A 21,241-nucleotide genomic window follows, 5' to 3' on the forward strand; every position below is an offset into this window, starting at 1 on the left:
TGTATTATTATTATTATTCTCTTGATTAATGGCAATCTGTCGATACTTTCAGCAGTTTCTACCAGTGTCGTGTTATGGCTACACATGGAACATTGTCGAGCTATTTAAACACACTTTATACGAGGGCTGCACTAAAAGTATCGGGAATGGAATATTTCCACTGTTCCTGTCATATTAAAATCTTTTTAATTGAAAACTCCTTGGTTTTAAAAATCGAATACCATTTATTTATTTAAAAGATTCTCGGTCTTGTCACGAGATTTTGTCAAACTTGTTTAGTCGTTGAGAAAATGGAATTGACTCGAGAAAATTCAAGAGCGATGATTTATTATGACTTTCGAAGTGGTTTAACACAAAAACAGTGTGTTGACCGGATGATTTCTGCATTTGGTGACGAAGCCCCATCCAACACCACAATTTATCGCTGGTTTGCTGACGTGGACGTTTCAAGCTCAGTGATGATCCCCGTCAAGGTCGTCCAAAAACTGCAGTCACCCAAGAAAACGTTGATGCTGTGCGTAAGCTGATTGAGGAAGATCGACATGTGACATACCGCGAAATTCAGGCAACTTTAGACATTGGCATGAGTCAAATACAAATGCAATCTTGCATGAACAATTAGGTGTAAAAAAGTTGTTTTCCCGATGGATACCGCATTCGCTCTGTGAAGAGCAAAAAGCGGTTCGCGTTACTTGGTGTGTCAGAATTCTCGAAAGATTCCACGCAGGATCCTCAAATGCTGTATACAACATTGTATCAGGTGACGAATCCTGGATATACGCGTACGAACCCGAAACAAAAAACCAGTCACGAGTTTGGGTGTTCGAAAATGAGTTAAAGCCAACAAAAATTGTTCGTTCACGGAGTGTTGCAAAAAAAATGGTGGCCACGTTTGTCTCCAAAACCGGCCATGTTACGACTATTCCTCTTGAGGGATAAAGAACGGTTAATGCAGAATGGTATGCTAGCATTTGTTTGCCACAGGTCGTTTCTGAACTCCGTAAAGAGAACTGCAACCGCCGCATCATCCTCCATCACGACAATGCGAGTTCTCACACCGCGCACAGAACAAAAGAGTTTTTAGAGCAAGAAAATATAGAATTATTAGACCATCCGCCGTACAGCCCCGACCTAAGCCCTAATGATTTCTATACTTTCCCTAAAATAAAGAATAAATTGCGTGGGCAGAGATTTTCATCACCTGAAGAATCTGTAGACGCCTACAAAACGGCCATTTTGGAGACCCCAACTTCCGAATGGAATGGTTGCTTCAATGATTGATTCCATCGTATGGAAAAATGTGTCAAATTTCGCGGAGAATACTTTGAAAAGCAATAAATACATTTTTAAATAGTAATGTTGTGTCACTTCGTTAATTCCCGAAATTTTCAGTGCCGCCTATGTATTATGAAAAGTATCCAATTTTGGCAAATGTACTTTGTATACATATAAATGTTGACAACACACATTTTATTGAAGTGTAACAACTTCAGCATCGTTATGATTTTCTATAATAAAAACTCGCTGAAATCGAAAAGGCGATACTAAAAAGAGACAAATATACACATCTGTTAAATTTAGCCTCCAAAGAAAACAAGATTTGATACTTCTGTAATCACGTATATTGTAAATAATGACACCCGGACAGATATTCGGTAATATTATTAATGGCTAGTCATATAGGTAGATATGATTGCGTGTGTCGTGCGATAAAATCCACGCGACAATTGGGGCGTGAATGCACGGTTTTTCTATTTGAGGCCGTAATTAATACTAATTATCTATTGTTGTTCCATTAAAATAGGAAACTAATCGTTTGTTCACACTCGAGGATTGTGTCATCTTGTTGCGTTAATTTCGTATAAAATCAAAATAAAAGCAAAACATTTAACACACACAAAGTACAATGATCTGTCTTATCGCTAAGAGCGAACTCTTTTAGGAAACCATCAGGTGGAAGGAATCATCCAAGGGAATAAATGAATGACACATCATTGTCAATTTATTTGACATTAATTGATAAATCTCAATTAATGTCAAATAAATTGACAATTATTGTCAGTTTTATATTGCTATCGTTAGGCAGAAGTGCTTGAATTCATTTGGTGTTAGCTACTGGAGCTCACAGCCTTCACTGCATGAATACCTCCGTGACGTGTCCTATGACATGTCCTTCTTCAAACAAGACTTGTGGAGAGTATTAAACGGTAGGCAGCGGCTTGGCTCTGCCCCTGGAATTGCTGCACTTACCATCAGGTGGGCGGTATGCTCGTCTGGCTATACGGCAATAAAAAAGAATAAAAAAAATACATGTGGCCGAAATCTCGAATTCTATTATGTAATATTCTAGTCTCATCGGATATCTTTCAAGTCTAAGGTGCTCGGCTTCTTCGTCGCCGAAATAGGTAGGAAAGCAATACGACCTGGCATGAATCAATACCCCCTACCACCCGTAAAAATATCAAACTAATCTCCCATCTCGGACGTGTGAAAACATTTAACTTCTTTCTAAATTGTGCGAATTGAAGTAACACCATCATTATTCTTAGTAAGACGTGTGCCAGATCGTAATGATTGCTTAATGGGGCGTAAATTACGTAAATACGTAACCTAACACGTGTTCACGTTCGGGGCTCCCGTGATGTACGGATAACATCGTGTTTAGAAAACATTATTTAAAAAAAACCCGTTTGTATAAGGATTGATGGTACTACGTTTGTATCCATCTCGCCTATATTTTTGGTAAAGCTTGTATGAGGGTACATCAAATTATATCTGTATAATGTGGGCATCACACAAAAACTACTGTATTGCTTGTTTTATTTGCATATCACGGACAGATGTTACATGATTTAAGAATAATAATTTAAATAAAACAGTCTTAGGGCTGTGAGTGCCACGTCATTTCGGATCTTCCCGATTCACTAACGGTGCTTTTATTAGGTACCTTAAGCATCGGTCACCGTTCTCGTTGCGTCCGTCGCTTGTGATTCAGCTAACATATTAACCCTCCGGCCTCAGACACAGCCCGCTGACTTTCTCGTCGGATCTTCTCAGCGGGTCGCGTTATCGATTAGGTGGTAGATTCTGGAAAGTACTGCTCTTGCTAGGGCTAATGTCAACTACATCAACAGATTAGAGCCCCATGAGCTCACCTACTCGTTCGTTGAATCTAGTATGGACCCCTCGAGGTCACTAGAATAATATGCAGGAAAAAAAGCTTGTGAGTTGAGTTGCGAACTGTTATGAATGAAATATTGTCCTACATACAGTACTTTAAATATCGCGCTACAATGATAGTAGCCGGCATGGGAACTCCGCGTAAAGCCCTAAGAATAGTTAACTATTGTTTAGAATTGTGAAATCTTCACCATTGTATTGTCTTTATTTATACGTTTTGACCGAGACGATCGCGTAAGCGATACCCGTGTACCGGTGCGGAATTTTATGGTCAACAGTAACTTGTACTCGTTTTGAATATCGCTCATGCATGATACACATGTAATAAGTTCCATAGATATAATAAATTTTAGAACTGTACAGCTAGCGTGAAATGCTTGAAAAAAAGTACAATTCCGTTAATATGTTGTGTAGCACTTATTGTTCGAAATTTAAAAAAAAATGATGAACTTAAAAGCCATCAGTGTGCCTAGTGCGAGTTTTTTAACGTTCTCGATAGCGTAAAAGTTAATATGTATGCAGTTTGAACAGCGCCCCTAGCGGCAAACGTAGTCAAACGTTCCAACTCCATACAAATTCTAGTTAACTTTTACGCTATCGAAAACGCAAAAAAACTCGCACTAAGCACGCAAAATACTTTTCTTACATAATTTTTGTATACTGAAGAATGCCTGGAAGCGTGAAACTATCTCTACTGTTCTGTATTTAATTATTTTCTTTATTGTATAATATGCTTTGGCCATCAAACTCGTCACTCTTGTCACATAACGGCCTTATAATAATATATATTGCTTATATTGCCTTTTTTATTTCTATACGCGATGATTGCACCTACATTGGCCACGCATCTCAAGCCACATTAAAAACAATTAAAATCCACAATCCGAACTCATTTTTAGACGGCACGGCACTGACTTTTGAATATAATATGTTTATTCGCAATTGTAACTAAATTTTATTTTAATAATAGTATTTTTTTATTATTATTAGTAAGTCCACGTTTGAATTCTAGTCTTTTATTCTAAATGTATGTATTGAGGTTGTGTTTACACGTAGAAGAACGAATCCAAAACGTAATTGTTTGAATTTTAGTCGCAACTCAATATGGCGTAGTGTACATTTTATTCAGTTGTGTGAACAAATATAAGTTCTGATATGATGAAAATGGTAAAGAAGTCAGATTAATACAGTTTAATACGGGTTCGTCCTCTGTAAATGAACATTACGTTAGATCGTATTTCATCCCGTGACTCCGCTTCCTGCATTACTTACCGTCATCATGTCATCCGTCCTGACCGCGTAGCACTTTAACGTGTTATTGTAAGATTTATCTTTTATTAGTCTTTACCTACGAAATTGCCGTTTAGTATACAGAAAGTTAGTCGATTTTTTATATATACTATATTTATATCAATTAATATATGCATCTGTGTTATTGATAATAATTAATTTTCCTACCTATGCTGATAGCCTTGGGAGGCTATTTCATCTTCGGGCTAATGTGTAGGTGAGCTGACGGGACTCAAACCGGAGCAGTTCTAACACTGGCCCTAGTAAGAGCAGTGCTTCGCAGAATCTACCACCGGATCGGAAACGCGACACACTGAGAAGATCCGGCGAGAAACTCAGTGGGCTGTGTCTGTGGGTATATTGCTTTTGTGCTAGCGGCAAATTTTGAATGCCCATTTGACCCATTTGTGAAGAAGTTTGGTGTACGGGAGCCAATAATATATTTAAAGGCATTTTGTACTGCCTCTCTGGTACTGAATTTGTTCCCTACCAAGAAGTTGCCCAAACTTTGGAAAAAGTAGAGGTCTGTCGGCGCAAGGTCTAGTGAGTACGGTGGATGATACCAAACTTCCGACCCTAGGTCTTGTAACTTAGAGACCGTCTGTTGTGCCGTATGCGTTTGATCGTTGTCGTATAGTGGGGGTGAGCGATTAACCAAGGCTGACCAGAGAGCTACGAGCTTCTCCATCATTATGAGAAATTCCTTTTTTTTATTGCTTAGACATTCACAACCGGACCGGACTGTTAACGTGTTAAATGTGCCACCCACCTTGAGATATAAGTTTTAAGGTCTCAAGTATATTGAGATATAAGTTTTAAGGTCTCAAGTATAGTTACAACGGCTGCCCTACCCTTCAAACCGAAACGCATTACTGCTTCACGGCAGAAATAGGCAGGGTGGTGGTACCTATCCGCGCGGACTCACAAGAGGTCCTACCACCAGTAATTACGCAAATTATAATTTTGCGGGTTTGATTTTTATTACACGATGTTATTCCTTTACCGTGGAAATCAATCGTGAACGTTTGTTGAGTACGTATTTCATTAGAAAAATTGGTACCCGCCTGCGGGATTCGAACACCGGTGCATCGCTCAACACGAATGCACCGGACGTCTTATCTTTTAGGCCACGACGACTTCGAAACTTCCTCACAGTACACGTCCATCAGTGGTGCCATTTGGTAATAAGCTATGATGAACTATACCGACACTAGACCACCAAACAGTGACCATGACTTTTTATGGATAAGTTTCCTTTTGGGGCATTGACTAGATGCTGAATCAGGGTCTAACAACCAACATGTTTAGCAATATACATAGATACAGTTAAAATTGCTATTAGCAACGTTTTACCATTATGTAGTTACTTACTACCTTACTACATTTACGTTACACAGTAACAAACGTGAAAAATATTAACTGAAGCCATACTCGGACTTAAATGTTGAAGCAACAGAAATATCGAGTTGTTCAAGCTAAGGCTTATATTCACTTGGTACTGATTAAAATCTAAAGACTTGGCGGACAGGTGTTTCGAAATCGCATTCACCTACAGAAGATATTAAGTCTTATTCTTACTAATTTTTATTAAGTGTTTTGGCCTTTTAAATATTCTCCTTTTTTCTATTTCAGTTCTTTTGCATTACATGTTTCATTTATTCATTTATTGATTAGATGGGTGGACGAGCTCACAGCCCACCCGGTGTTAAGTGGTTACTGGAGCCCATAGACATCTACGACGTAAATGCGTTATCCAACTTGAGATATAAGTTCTAAGGTCTCAAGTATTATTACAACAGCTGCCCCAGCCTTCAAACCAAAAGGCCTTACTGCTTCACGGCAGAAATAGGCAGAGTGGTGGTACCTACCCGCGCGGACTCACAAGAGGTCCTACCGCTAGTAAGCCATTACCATTAGTTGCGTATTGTCCATTTGTCAAACTCGATAAAATAAAATAACTTCTATAATATTGTATATAATATAACTAAACACCACAAGCATCACAGTATACTCGTAACCTAAGAGAGTTCGAATGATTTTACCAAATTTAACGTACATATGGGATGGTGGGAAACAAATTAAATGTACATACATATTTTGTATGTACTTGGATAGAAAAATGGGGTAAAATTGGACGAATACCCATGACCCAAGATTGTAATAGGTTGAAATTAATGTACGAGACCTGTACTCACAGTTAAAGTAATTACCTATTTTACCTGCCTATTAAAAACCGTCTACATATTAAAAAAACAACACATTGGCTATTGTTTCAGAATTCGTTTTCTAATTTCAATTTATTTTTTCGTGACAACCCCAAGCTCTTACTTATTTACTACTTACATAGCCACTCCTAATCTTGTTAAGTTATTAAAGTTGTTTTTAAGTTGTTATTATTGTTAAGATTATTAAAATCGTTGCGTTTTACTAATATGTACTTATTTATTATATAATTGTTACAGGTAAGCCAGACCGCCGCCGACCTTCTTAATTTTTTGCTTCAGTGTAATGAAACACCTGAATGAACACATTATTTAAAATCGGCATCAAGGTAGCAATTTGTTCCAGTTTACTTAAAAAGATTAATGCATATTACAAAAAAAAAACACATTACGAAACTGTGTAAGCAAGCAACCTAATTGATTATTTAACACAAAAAGGTCAACTTGCGCGTGTTTTCACGACAATACGGTAAACATGAACCTTATAAAAAAATGTACAAATACTTGTATGTATGTAAAAACTAAATGTGTGAATGTATTTGACAAAATGTACAAATGTAGGTTTTTGTAATTTGCACCTAAAAAAATGTTACACACGTTATTGCTGTCGTATCGTACGCTTTTGATCCTTTTTTATGAATTTATATGTTCCAATTTTTTATAAATTCTCGTTATACTAAAATAATATACAATATAAAAAACAGACAAAGTTCTCGTATAATACGTGCTTCTGTTTTTCTTAAGAAAGTAGTCCAAAAATATTAACATTTTTAACCTATGGTAAGAATGGTCAGGCAGTATAATGATTTGGCTAAATGTCACGGTGACCTTGATATCTTTGATCCTAGACTCAGGAGATTTGTCAGATGTGTGAAGGATATCCTATTTAACAATGGCTAGTTATCAATATTTGTAATTTTATTTTCAGTACCCAAAGCTATGTATGTACATTATATGGATTTGCTGAGTGCACATACTATTTAGATTGCAATCCAGATTAGATCTAGGTACTACTTGTACGATTTAGCTAATATGTACTGTAATTATTGTAAATTGTCTTGTGCATCAATAATTAAAAAAAAAAGTATACATTCTCATGTTTAATTGTGTGTTTAAAAACCTCAGAATACATACCTAAAAAAGCATGTGATTCTCATTTCATTCATTTTGATTCTAATTCGCATAATTATAATTTCTAAAGAGGAAAATAAGCTATATGGTGTTATTCCGTAATTTGGAATTGTTGAAGCCATACCTTCGAACTTCAGCTTACATTTTTGCGTCGTATTATTCATGGAATTTCAAACAATTACCGCATACCAAATACCTTAATCTCGGCCATCGTTTGTTTCAAAGCAAAATTAACTTTCTCGTGTCGTTCATAAACACTAAAATTACTAAACACGTGTGACGTTTCGATTCAGGTTTAACGAAACTCGCACGTAACTAATGCATGCTGACCGACCAACTCGAAACTAACACGCTATGGCGAATCCGAACGATAAACGCTTCTTCCAGCTGGTGAGTTTTATTTCTAATTACTAACGTTCTGTTTCAGGTACTAACCGTCATTTCACGAAGTATTCTATTTTCATGATTCCTTAATCAAGTTACTCGGGGTCGGGGTTTAATATGTTGTCTCTGTCAAAGTGCACGCTCCGGCTTCGCTCGGGTCTTTAACAAAAATTTCAACGATATTTGACGTTGTTTTATTTTTTAAAATAAAATAACACTTATTGCGGCATAACTATAATAGTTAGACATAAGCTGTCGCGACACTTCTTGTAAATAATGTGTTCTACAAAGTCGTAGTACATTATTTTATTCTATCATCAATAGTTTTCGCAGGGCACGTGATGTAGAGAATATTTTAGATATTTTTTTACACCTCGGGTCACATTATTGGAGCTTTAGTAAGGATCCCTAATTTTTTCAAAAAAGATAATAGTCTATGTCACTCGGGAATAGTGTAGCTTCCAAACAGTGAAATAATTTTTCAAATCGGTTCAGTAGTTTCAGAGCCTATTCAATACAAACAAACAAACAAATCCTTCCTCTTTATAATATTAGTATAGACAAACTCTTGAAACACAACCACAATTTCTCATATCATCATTCACATGATCAAATATCTTGTGTTCATCGACTTTGAATCTTAACATTTGTGTTGTAATAAATAAATTTGTCGCGCCTCATCCAGTACTTTTTACTGGTGGTAGGAACTCTTGTGGGTCCGCACGGGTAGGTACCACCACCCCACCTATTTCTGCCGTGAAGCAGTAATGCGTTTCGGTTTGAAGGGTGAGGCAGCCGCTGTAACTATACTTGAGACTTTAGAACTTATATCTCAAGGTGGGTGGCGCATTTACATCGTAGATGTCTATGGGCTCCAGTAACCACTTAACACCAGGTGGGCTGTGAGCTCGTCCACCCATCAAAGCAATAAATAAAAAAAAAAACTTACACAATTATAATCATAAAAGACACGGTTTCAAAATTAATGACATTTAAAACAAACTGAACTTGGTTAATTCAGTAACATAGTATATTTTAAAAACACATCCACGTTTTTAAGTACACACATGTGTCGTGCGAAGGTCGGTTAGTGCAATGTAAAACTTCAGACGTAACTGTATTGTAACTTCACGTATAAATAACGTACAATCGTTGCTAAAAATATTTTCAAAATTAAAACGTGTATGGGTATGTGTAAAAATTGAGAATCTGCTTTGTTATAAAAATTTTAAAGTCTGAAACCTTTTTTTTGGGTTTATCGATTGATTTAAGAGACTATAATGCTCCAGATGTTTTTTGCAAAGTCGTTTTTGGTTAGTATATAATAGTCGTATACCAATACATTTGAGAATACGATTTCATGTATATTATATCAGATATATAGCACGCGGTTGCGCTTACGCGTAATTCGAAACGTCAAATTCGATTAGAGTTACTTCTGTTAGACTTTTATAATAAACACTAGCTGACCCGGCAGACTTCGTAGTGCCTCAATCGACTAATAAAATACCTAAACTTTTGTATAAAAGAAACTTAAAACAAACAAAAGGAACCCGTCCGACGGGGAATACATCAAAGGAAAAACAAAATTGTTATTATTATTTAATTCCGAGCACTTTCATATTTATCTACCTTTTAAACCTTCTCTGGACTTCCACAAATAATTCAAGGCCAAATCGGTCCAGCCGTTCTCGAGTTTTAGCGAGACTAACGAACATCAATTCATTTTTATATATATAGATTATAATTCAATAGTAAACGACGTAAATATGTTTTCCTGCATGGACCTCGAGTCAAACATTCCAATAAGGAGTTATGAGTCACATGCAAATGAACGCAGCCATTTCTGCTACAGTTTGGATACCGAGAAATATCAAGATACTCCCAGTATGACTCAATATACATAAAATCAACTTTGTATTCTCTAAATTTATGATATCAATAATTTCATTGTGTTCATTCAAACACACGCTTGTCGTTTGGATTTGAGCTAGTGCTCGAGATTGGTCACGTACAGCTGTGTTACAAACATTTTACACACAAACAATTGTAGCCTTTTTTTATTAAATGCCTAGATTATTAGCGGGCGAGCTCAAGGACTTTTCTAAGTACCAGGACCCATTGACGCTACAATAACGCGACAGCTACGCTACAACTTGCAAATATCAGGTCGAAGGCTTAAAATTGTGATCCAACTAGGGTTGCCAGACGTCCGGTATTTCCCGGGACGTCCCGTATTTTAGGCTTAGTTTAAAATGTCCCGGCGGGACTGACTCTGTCCAGTATTCGAACCGTACGATTATAATTGTGTTGATTTTTATAAATATGTTAACATACCGTAAAATGGGGCGATTAGGGACAAATTCCAACTTTATGACCAATTTTAAGGTAGTTGTTGATGTATATAATGCTATATCAGGATCAAAATGATTGAGTCTTGGCGGCATCTTTGTTGTCTAATTTAAAATTATGCAACTAACATTCCAGTTTAAGCAAAAAATGCAAAAATAGGTGTAATCCCTATTTACCCGAAAATTGCGGTTAATTGGGACGAAATGAGAAATTTGCTAGGGTTGGCACTACTTTTATTTTTATATATAGTTTTAATTTATTTATTTATTTAGTTGCACCAACAAAGTGATCATCAATAAAAAAATTTGAAAAACTGACAAAAGTACATGGCAGACATCACCTCAATTATAGGTGCAATCGACAGTGCATTAACAACAATATATATATATATATATATATATATATATACTTATTTATACATATATAGTGGGCTTTCTTAGAAACGGTTTATATTTCTCCGTTCTTGGTAAGTACTTAGGGGCTGATTTTTCTATCTGGGTTAATAGATTTGGTGTGTCGGTTATTCCATGGATTAATCAGATGAATACCCCCACTCTGAACAAATATAAAATATTTTATTAAGTATTACTTAGACATTTTTGTCCACCTTGAGATTTCATTGATCTTGTTACATGTCTCTGCAAAATCGACTTACTTATATTAAATTGATTATCTATTTCAACTAAAGACTTATTCCCAATTTCGCTTCGAATAAACCAAATTTTTACCAACAAATTTAAAAAATATTGTTATAACTACATACACAACCCTACAAACCTGTACCTATTTATACTTAGGTCGTTTCCATATCACGTATTCTCATCCCAATTGACCCCTTTTTCGTTGTTATTTATACCTAAGACGTCCCCAATATCCTCAAAAACAACAGATTTTTACATGTATTTTTATTTAATCAAATACATTAAAACCAATAACAACTGAGACTTACCTTTAATATATATGCTAGTTCAAACACTAAATAACGTTTATAAATCATAGTCGTCTTCTATTAATATCAAATAGCAAATAGAGAGCAAAGTTTCTAGCACTAAAATAATTACCACCACAGGAAGTTAATTTGAAACGCGATTTTTTATAAGTTAGCAGCTATTATCATGCATATTCAGAGTTGTTTTGTGAACTTTCAACATTCTACTATTAAACTACAAAAAATGGAAGATGTTGCAACGAATATAAAACATATATTGAGCGTCGAAAGATTTTCCCAGTTTTTTCCCGATTCGCCTCTCAATCCCTAATCGCCCCATTTTACCGGTACCGATAAAAATATCAAAAAAACACGTGTGGCACTCAGGGACTGCCGCGGTAAAGCTATTGCGTAGCATTTTTTATCAACTTATGCAATTATAATTAGACAATAATAATTTAATATTAAAACAATAATAAAATAAGACCACGCTATATTTATAAACATTAACAAAAGCAAAACATTAACTGTCCCATTCACACTCATAAACTAAACCGCGCGAGAGAGAGATGGGCAGACTTTTCATGATGCGCATGCAGTGCCATGTCACGCAGCACGCTCACAAACACACAAGCGCAACGTGTGAATGTGTTGTACGCGAGCTGCATGGTAGGTGGAGTGGGGGGTGTTAGGTTTTATTTTCGTTACGGAATTTCTTGATTCGGTCGCTGCTCTCAAAGCCCGCGATAAAAGCTATGCAATAGCTTAATAAAGAATGTCACTATATCATTTCGTTTTTTATTTGTCCCGGGTAAAAAACTAAATTTCCGTTTTTTTTTTGCCTATTTAAGCATTTTCCCCTTATAGGCTGAAAAAAATCTGGCAGCCCTAGATGTAACATTCTTGAAGCCGTTGAAGGAAATGTCCTACTTTTCTCCCTTGGTGCTCAATGTACTATTAAAAATTATCCTTTGCTTTGGGTGTCGTCAAATTATGCAACGGTTAAAAGTATGCGGCGACAAATATAGTTGAGAATCACTGGTGTAAAGGAAGAATTAAATCATAATGTCACATTGATTTAATACGAATAACTAACTAGAGACGTCTTTCCTCGTGCCACTCTGTCTTCCTCGTTCAATAAAGACAACTGTATATTTCCTGTCCGGCGGCGTATGAATGTTAATTGTTTGTTGTGTTATGATTTAAAATGTGTTTATCTCACGCAATAATAAAACAACTGAAAGATTCTGTTGAAGAGACAAGAGAGAGAAGTTATATGTCATTGACAAGAAACTTTTTACGTCACCAAGTGATCACTGAAAATAAATAGTGTGTTGGCGAAATCGAATCTATTTTTACGTTATTTATAAGAATTGATATGTAACTAGTCACACCCGAATCGCTTTGGTGGTCCATCTTTAATTTGATTTTGATCCGATCGCTACCAATCTTCACAGAATCACCACACCCTATAGGTCTGAATCTGAATTGATCTGCCGAATATTTCATCGAAATCCAGCCGCTAGATTCGAAGTCTATAGGGAGAGCACATCGACCTTTCTACGTACACAATAAACAAGCGCAAAAAAAACCGAAAATACTTATCTACGCTTATCAATATATATATATATATATATATATATTTATCTATCTTGATACAAACGGGTTTGTTGTATGACCGCGAATAACCCCACTTTAAATCCACTATCAAGGGCGAACAATTTAATTCTTTGTTTACAAAAACAAATTGAATAACTATTGTATTATAATGGTGAGGAAACTGATCACTCTGAATTAATATAAAATTATTTTGTGAAAAAAAATCTGTTTCATATTGCTTTGCATGTTGCGTGCATGTTGCATTGGAATATGTATTTCAATTAAAATTGCACCCAATCCTAACTATAACGAAACTTGGAAGAATTATGTGGGCGTGATGAAAAAAAAAGATGCCGTTACCTTTTCTGATGATGACCCGGGACAGTGGATAACTGAATCCTTGAATACTTAACGAAAGCTATAACGTTTTTTTTAATGCCATTGTAGGCAAACGAGCATTTCGCGCACTCGGAGAGATTTCAATCACAAAAGTACGAAAAACGTTGGTATAGTGATTAGTAATATTAATTTGTTAATGTGATATAACTGTGTAACGTGTGATACTGTGTAACGATACTTCTTGTTCCTAGCGTTTTCCCGGTCTTTTCCCGGTCAGGGTCCGTATTCCTACTTAACTCCTACACTTTGCCCGGTCTTCGGCATCCTTCTGGGTGAGGTTGTCCTCCTCCATATCCGCCTTTACCACAACCAACCAGCGTTCCTTGAGCCTACCGCGGGATCTTGAATATGTGTAACGAAACTGAGATATGTTATTTCAGACACTAGCTATTCAGAAGGCGATCAACACCAACGAGACACCGGTCAAAGAGAAACATGTCCGAAGCACGATCATCGGCACATTCAGAGAACAAAGCGCCATCACCTATTGGGTGAGTTCTCTTTTATAATTAACACTAGCGACCCGCCCTCGCTTCGCTTCGGAAACTGTAATTTATTATTGATGTCTCCACTATTTAATAGATGTTATTATGCATATAAACCTTCCTCTTGAATCACTAGATCTATTGAAAAAACCACATCAAAATCCGTTGCGTAGTTTTAAAGATTTAAGCATACATAGGGATATAGGGACAGAGAAAGCGACTTTGTTTTATACTATGTAGTGATTGATGGATACTGAAATCACGGCCGTCTGGTTTTAGGAGTGGCAGGGCGTTTTGTGAGTCCGCGCGAGTAGCTACATACCACAACCAGCCTATTTCTGCCGTGAAGCAGTAATGTATGTAGAGTAGGGCTGCCGTTGTATCTTAAAACTGAGAACTCATGTCTCGAGGCGAGTGGCATTTATGTAGTTGATGGCTATGTCAACACCAGCTGGGCAGTGAGATCTTCCAGTCATCTAAGCAATAAAAAAAACACGCTACCTCCAACTGGAGACACGAAATATATGGATCAGTTGCCTTGAATAAAGCCATTCTTGTCACAATTCGTGAATTTCCTTCAATTAAGAATTGTATTCCGATAGAAATATAATTCACAAAAAATTTTATTAGTGCCAGCTAAGCGGTCTCAGTTACTTTTAATGTAACTTAAATATCTAATAGAACTTATAGATGTCGAAGATTGTTTTTTTATATAATTTTTTATTTTATTGCTTAAATAAGTGAACGAGCTCACGGCCCACCTGATGCTAAGTGGTTACCGGAGCCCATAGACATCTACAACCTAAATTCCGCAATCTACCTTGAGATATGAGCTCGAAGGTCTCAGTTTTAACAGTACAACGGCTGCCCCACCCTACAAACCGAAACGCATTACTGCTTCACGGCAGAAATACGCAGGGTGGTGGTACCTACCTACCCGTGCGGACTCAAAAGACGTCCTACCACGAGTAACTGAGTTGTGAGTTGAATTGTTCTTGAGTTTAGACTTACTTTAATCACTGCATCTTAAATGTTCTGTGTATATATGTTCTTAAAAAAATACGTAACTTTTACCCAAAAACAGAGTTTTCAATAGAACGTCCACGTGAACCCAATCAAAATTTTGATAATCGCACACATCTCCACACTTGTGTATTGTTATCGTTTTTTAATATGTTTTTTTAATACTATGTTTCCGTCCACGGATGTTTGTGGACAGATGGTCGCCGTCCGACTTCCGATCCAGGATAATCGGATCGTGGCTTGGAAGTTCTGTCACGTGACCCATAAACTGCTGCGCGAGGGTCACCCGGCGTGCCTTGACGATTCGCAGAGGCACATCTCCATGATCGAAAACCTCGGCAAGCTCTGGGTATGTACCGCGTTTTTACTTACACTTCTTATTTATTATTGCTTAGATGGGTGGACGAACTCACAGCCCACCTGGTGTTAAGTGGTTACTGGAGCCCATAGACATCTACAACGTAAATGCGCCACCCACCTTGAGATATAAGTTCTAAGGTCTCAGTATAGTTGCAACGACTGCCTCACCCTTCAAACCGAAACGCATTATTGCTTCACGGCAGAAATAGGCAGGGCGGTGGTACCTACCTGTGCGGACTCAAGATGTCCTACCACCAGTACTCACGTAGATTCAACATAGAAATTTGAATACACTCAAATTTAATATCAATAATGAAATGAAACACTTTACGCATATCGTCTAATACATCTTTGTACTTTTGCGCAAATTAAACACATAATTTAGGCAACTCTATGTAAATTGTTGTGAGCAAATAGAGAGTAATGTTATAGTGTATAGTTCGAATGGTGGTCATATTTTTAATAGTACATATACACATATTATAACACATAATGTGAAAGAAGCTTAGACCATTCAGGAAACGCAATTAGCGTCTGAATCGCCAAGAGCTGGTCTAGCGATGAATGCTGGAGTAATCGAAGATAATAAGTTAGTTAAAGGACTTAATTTTGTTTTTAGTCTATTTAATCTCGGAAGTTTTATCTATTAAGAAATACCACGATGGTGAGGAAATGTATTCTTAACAGATTCCTCCTAATTACACGAATTGACTACGCATTCAATTACGCGGTATTGTTATTATATTTGCTAAGAAGAGATTCAAATATTGAAGATCGCGAAATGTCCGGTCCCCAGGTGCATCTTCGTGAAGGCTACGGCAAGCTGGTGCATCTGTACTGCAACCTCCTAGTGTGCAAGCTGAAGTTCCACGCGAGAAATCCTCGTTTCCCAGGGAACATGCAGCTAACGGCGGACGAACTGGACGCGATCGCCGAGAACGACGTCAACAACTAGTGAGCTGACACGACTTTCATTAACATAAAATAGAGCTTCGAAATAGCCTAAGTGAATATCGAAAAAAAATGTTTGAATTTAATCAAGGTAATTTTTTTTATTGCCCTTGTAGGCAGACGAGCATACGGCCCACCTGATGGTGAGTGGTTACCGTCGCCTATGGACTTCAGCAATGCCAGGGGCAGAGCCAAGCCGCTGCATACCGCTTAATACTCTCCACAAGCCTCGTTTGAAGAAGGACATGTCATAGCGCTCGGGAAACACCGTGGAGGGGAGCTCATTCCATAGCCGGATGGTACGTGGCAAAAAATACCTCTGGAAACGCACTGTGGATGAGCGCAGTGGCTCCAGGTAGTATGGATGAACTCTACTACGGTGGCGGGCGGTGCGATGGTAAAAACGAGATGCCGGTATCATCTCGAACAATTCCCTCAGAGCACTCCCCATGGAACATACGGTACAAAATACAGAGGGAACCGAAGCCCCTCCGCAGACCCAGAGGTTCCAAACGATCCGTGAGAATGGGATTATCGACAGTCCGAACGGCCCTGCGGTAGGTATCATGCGATAGGTTCGATGACCTGTCGTGAGATGACAAATATTACATCTACCCTCAAAAAAAAGAATCCTTCATTTCGTTCGTTCATGGAATTGTTCTAATTCATGACCACTATAACTCACGGTTTGACCTATGTAAGTTTTTTTTGTTAAGCGCTGTCACTTTTTGTGAAATCGTATCGAATGTAAATTCGTTTTTCTCTTTTTTACAGTTTCCAGTTATGCGTAGAGCTGTTCGACTACATGGACGAAATTCTAAATTTACAAGCAGCAGGTCAGTGTAGTATAAATATAAAATAAAAATAATAATTAAAATATGTTATAAAAAAAATAACGTAAGCTCCGACCGGTAGGTACAAGCTATTTTACTTAAGGATTTATTTAGAAAAAAAATTAGAAAAAAAAAAAATCTCCCTCCCTACGAGATATAGTAACGTAACGAGTTGATATGACGTCAGGTCGGCGACCGGTCATAATTTTGCCAAATTCTGATTTGATTCAGCATGAGAAATGGACATGAGGACCCCCCCTAATGTGGGGCAAGGACAAGAAGAAGAATGTCTTTTAATGTACATTTTGCGAGTGAAGGCTGTGTGAGGTTGTGACTCTCCCTAATGTGGGACAAGGACAAGAATGTCTTATAATGTACATTTTACCAGTACAGGTTGTGTGAGGGTGTGACTCCCCCTAATGTGGGACAAGGACAAGTACAAAAATGTTTTTCTATTTTAAAATGTACATTTATCTAGTCCGGGTTGTGTGAGAGAGTGACGTCATCAGTAATATCTCGGCGGTTTGACAGTGTTCGACAGCCTGGGCAACGCTCGGGCCAACTCGATGACGGCGAGCGGCCAGTGCCGGCTGGCGGCGCTCATTCCGTGCGCGCAGGACGCGTCGCAGCTGTACGACTGCAACGTGCGCCTGCTGTTCCGGCTGCACGCCGCGCTGCCCGCCGACACGCTGCTCGGACACCGCGAGAGGTACACTCCACCAGCGCCCGAGAGAATCACGATATTTTCACGTAGACCGACAACAAAGTGCGAAAGTCCCATTAGAACCCCCCATTATTTTTGAAGTTAAACTTCTTTTTTCTTTACTTTTTTTTTCAATCAAGAATTGTGTACCGATGGAAATATAGTTCAGCAAATTTTTTATTAGTGCCTAAACGGTCTCAGTTATTTTTAATCCAACTTAAATATCTAATAGAACTTATGGGTGTCGAGGATTGTTTTTTTTATATATTTTTTGCACGAACAGAGCAAAACATGAACTACAGAATTAAATGAGGTTTTATAAAAGGTATTTTACTTTCTAAAAATTTTGCATTCCATAATCCAAAGCGTAAGTTTCCTTATTAGGTGACGATTTTTTTTATTGCTTAGATTGATGGACGAGCTCACAGCTCACCAGGTGTTAAGTGGTTACTGGAGCCCATAGACATCTACGACGTAAATGCGCCACCCACCTTGAGATATAAGTTCTAAGAACTCAGTATAGCTACAACGGCTGCCTTACCCTTCAGACCGAAACGCATTTCTGCTTCACGGCAGAAATAAGCAGAGCGGTGGTACCTACCCGCGCAGACTCACAAGAGGTCCTAACACCAGTAAAAAGGCGCCTTGGCAGTAAAATTTAACTCGCGACAGATTCGTTGCGGCTTGTGAGAAAATATGCAATTTAGGAAGAGAGTGAGAAAATTGACAGCGTCTCGCGAACCACTCGATTGTGAAGAGAGGGAAAGGACAAAGCGAGCTAGGTCGTTTCTCTTATACACAGCAATTCCTATTACAAGAGAAATTTAATTTATGGATGAAAAATGAAGAAAATCACAATACTACACACCGCAAAAGAAGTTTCACTTCTTTCACGTGCACAAAGTTGCACCGCATATTTTTTTCCCTTTTCGCGATTGGCAACCGAATCGGACAAAATTTCTGCGATTTTTTACTACTTTTTGAGTTAGGTTAATCTTTTATTATGGGCGTGCAAATATATTATGTTATATTATGAAATCAAGTATACTCTCTCTCTTTAAAATATTCAGCACACCGTAATAAATCTTAAATGATTTGTCATAGTAAGCAGATATTGTAACGTTCGTTTTTCTCGTAATAACGTGGCTTGTAATAACGGAATTTGAAGATTATTCTGAATAAAAATATTATAAAAATCTATGATTTTTCAGATTCAGACAACAGTTCAAGAAACTGAGCACGTTCTACAAGCACGCGAGTAGTCTCCAGTATTACAGGAATTTGCTGACTCTGCCGGTGTTGCCATCTAATCCACCTAATTTTCTACTCCAGGTTCGTATTATCAAACCGCTTATTCGACTCCGTTTAAATGTTTTGTTTGAAATTGAGTTGAAAGCACGCCAGTTACAAAGTTTTATGTCATAAATTATACCATTTAAAATGTTGCCAGCCGCAAGATGCAGTTAAAGTTTTTCGTTTAAACTACGTTTCGCTTAATACGCGACATTTATTATTGCAATTAAAGGTGCGTTTTATTTGGTATCAGCATTAACAATTCCATGTTTTAAACATAGAACTTCAATTAAGTTTACTCCATTCATAACAGCCTATATATAGCCAAAAAAGTCTATTTGTGAATATATTTTTTTGTAAAATTTTTAACATTAAATGGCTCTCATGTAACATTGCAAAAATATCGATTAACTAAACAGCTTTTCACTCCCCGATATAATTTTGAAATTGTTTTTTTTCTTCGTTATGTGCGAGTCGTCATGCTAGTACTCGACCGAGTCACTGTCTCGTGTTGAAAGCGATCCGACGTTAATGAAGTTGAGTTGTGGACAGAGCGAGTTCGGCACGTACGTGACGCCGGTGGTGTCGGTGCCGGAGCCGCCGCCGGACGAGCCGGACGCGGTCGGCGCGCTCGTCGACACGTCCGACGCACTCAGCCAGGTACGACCGACTAGTGATCTACACTACTTAGTATTTAACACACGCTATTTCTGCCGTGAAGCAGTAATGCGTTTCGGTTTGAAGGGTGGGGCAGCCGTTGTAACTATACTTGAGACTTTAGGACTTATATCTCAAGGTGGGTGGCGCATTTGCGTTGTAGCTGTCTATGGGCTCCAGTAACCACTTAACACCAGGTGTGAGCTTGTTCACCCACCTAAGCTATAAAAAAAAAAAAAAAACTATGCCGAAAGTACGCGACCGAAGTTCGGCATGATCACGCCTGCAATGCTATTTAAATTACGGACCGGATCGGAATCCCGACCCACTGAGAAGACCCGGCGAGAAACTTACTGGGCTAAGAAGCCTGACAATTATGTGCGCGATAATGTGCGAGACGACGATTTAATCAACGTCACTTCGTATAATTGAATATAATGGTTGATTTGTTAAGGACGTTTATAATAAAATGCTAAACCGTTATTTTGAATCCAAAAAGACTATGTAATCCAAGCTCATAATGTAATGTAATTGTTGGTAGGACGTCTTGTAACGGGTAGGCACCACGGCCCTGCCTATTTCTGCCGTGAAGCAGTAATGCGTTTTGTCTTGAAGGGTGAGCAGTCGTTGTACTGTAAAAACTGAGACTTAGAACTCCTGCCTCAAGGTGGGTGGCGGCATTTACTTTGTAGATTACTGGTGGTAGGACCTCTTGTGAGTATGCGCGGGTAGGCAGCACCATCCTGCCTATTTCTGCCGTGAATCAGTAATGCGTTTCGGTTTGAAGGGTGGGACAGCCATTGTAACTATACTGAAATCTTAGAACTTATATCTCAAGGTGGGTGGCGTATTTACGTTGTAGATGTCCATAGGCTCCGGTAACCAACTCGTCCTACAGCTAAGCCAATATAGGAGCGCATTAAAAACGCAGTTACCGATATATGTTTTGAATTGACCACCAACAGTCCACATCGGATCAGTTCGAGGAGTTTGAGAGTCGTCCGTCGGCGTCCCCGCAGCCCGACCCCGTCGTGGAGCGGGACCGGCTCATCGACCACCTGCAGAACGAACTTAAAAGGATGAGGTACAGTAGATTGGGAGTAATTCAGACGCTTTCCAACTCCCACACCACTTTTCAGTGGTTCTTCTTAGGGTAATAATACCAATAAAATTGAGATTAAAATTTTTCAGGAGGCATAAACTTTTATATACGACTAGTTGACCCGGCTGACTTCGTAGTGCCTCAATAAATAAATAAAAGACCTAAGCTTTTGTATAAAATATACTTAAAACAAACAAAAGGAATCCGTCCGACGAGGGACACATCAAAGGAAAAACAAAATTGTTATTTTTATTTAATTCCGAGCATTTTCATATTTATCTACCTTTTAAACCTTCTCTGGACTTCCACAAATAATTCAAGACCAAGACCGAATAATTCACATATTCTT

At 38.0% G+C, this 21,241-nt stretch overlaps 1 protein-coding gene across 9 annotated transcripts in view; it reads left to right on the forward strand.

Annotated features, from left to right (window-relative positions):
* Hip1 (Huntingtin interacting protein 1) overlaps positions 1-21,241 on the forward strand; it is a 44,476-nt gene that overhangs the window by 5,404 nt on the left and 17,831 nt on the right. For 5 of the 9 annotated variants that reach the window (XM_089729541.1, XM_089729546.1, XM_089729548.1 and 2 more), the window contains exons 2-9: positions 13,866-13,976; positions 15,190-15,342; positions 16,150-16,307; positions 17,079-17,140; positions 17,669-17,846; positions 19,052-19,172; positions 19,686-19,793; positions 20,756-20,874. In XM_089729541.1, coding sequence (XP_089585667.1) covers positions 13,866-13,976; positions 15,190-15,342; positions 16,150-16,307; positions 17,079-17,140; positions 17,669-17,846; positions 19,052-19,172; positions 19,686-19,793; positions 20,756-20,874 — 1,010 coding nt within the window. Of the gene's footprint in view, positions 1-6,932; positions 7,022-8,116; positions 8,214-13,865; positions 13,977-15,189; positions 15,343-16,149; positions 16,308-17,078; positions 17,141-17,668; positions 17,847-19,051; positions 19,173-19,685; positions 19,794-20,755; positions 20,875-21,241 lie in introns of all 9 variants that reach the window. The other 4 variants (XM_089729543.1, XM_089729545.1, XM_089729542.1 and 1 more) reach the window with 2 other exon arrangements.

Source organism: Bombyx mandarina, chromosome 08, assembly GCF_030267445.1.
Source record: "Bombyx mandarina strain Sakado chromosome 08, ASM3026744v2".
Lineage (NCBI taxonomy): Eukaryota > Metazoa > Arthropoda > Insecta > Lepidoptera > Bombycidae > Bombyx > Bombyx mandarina.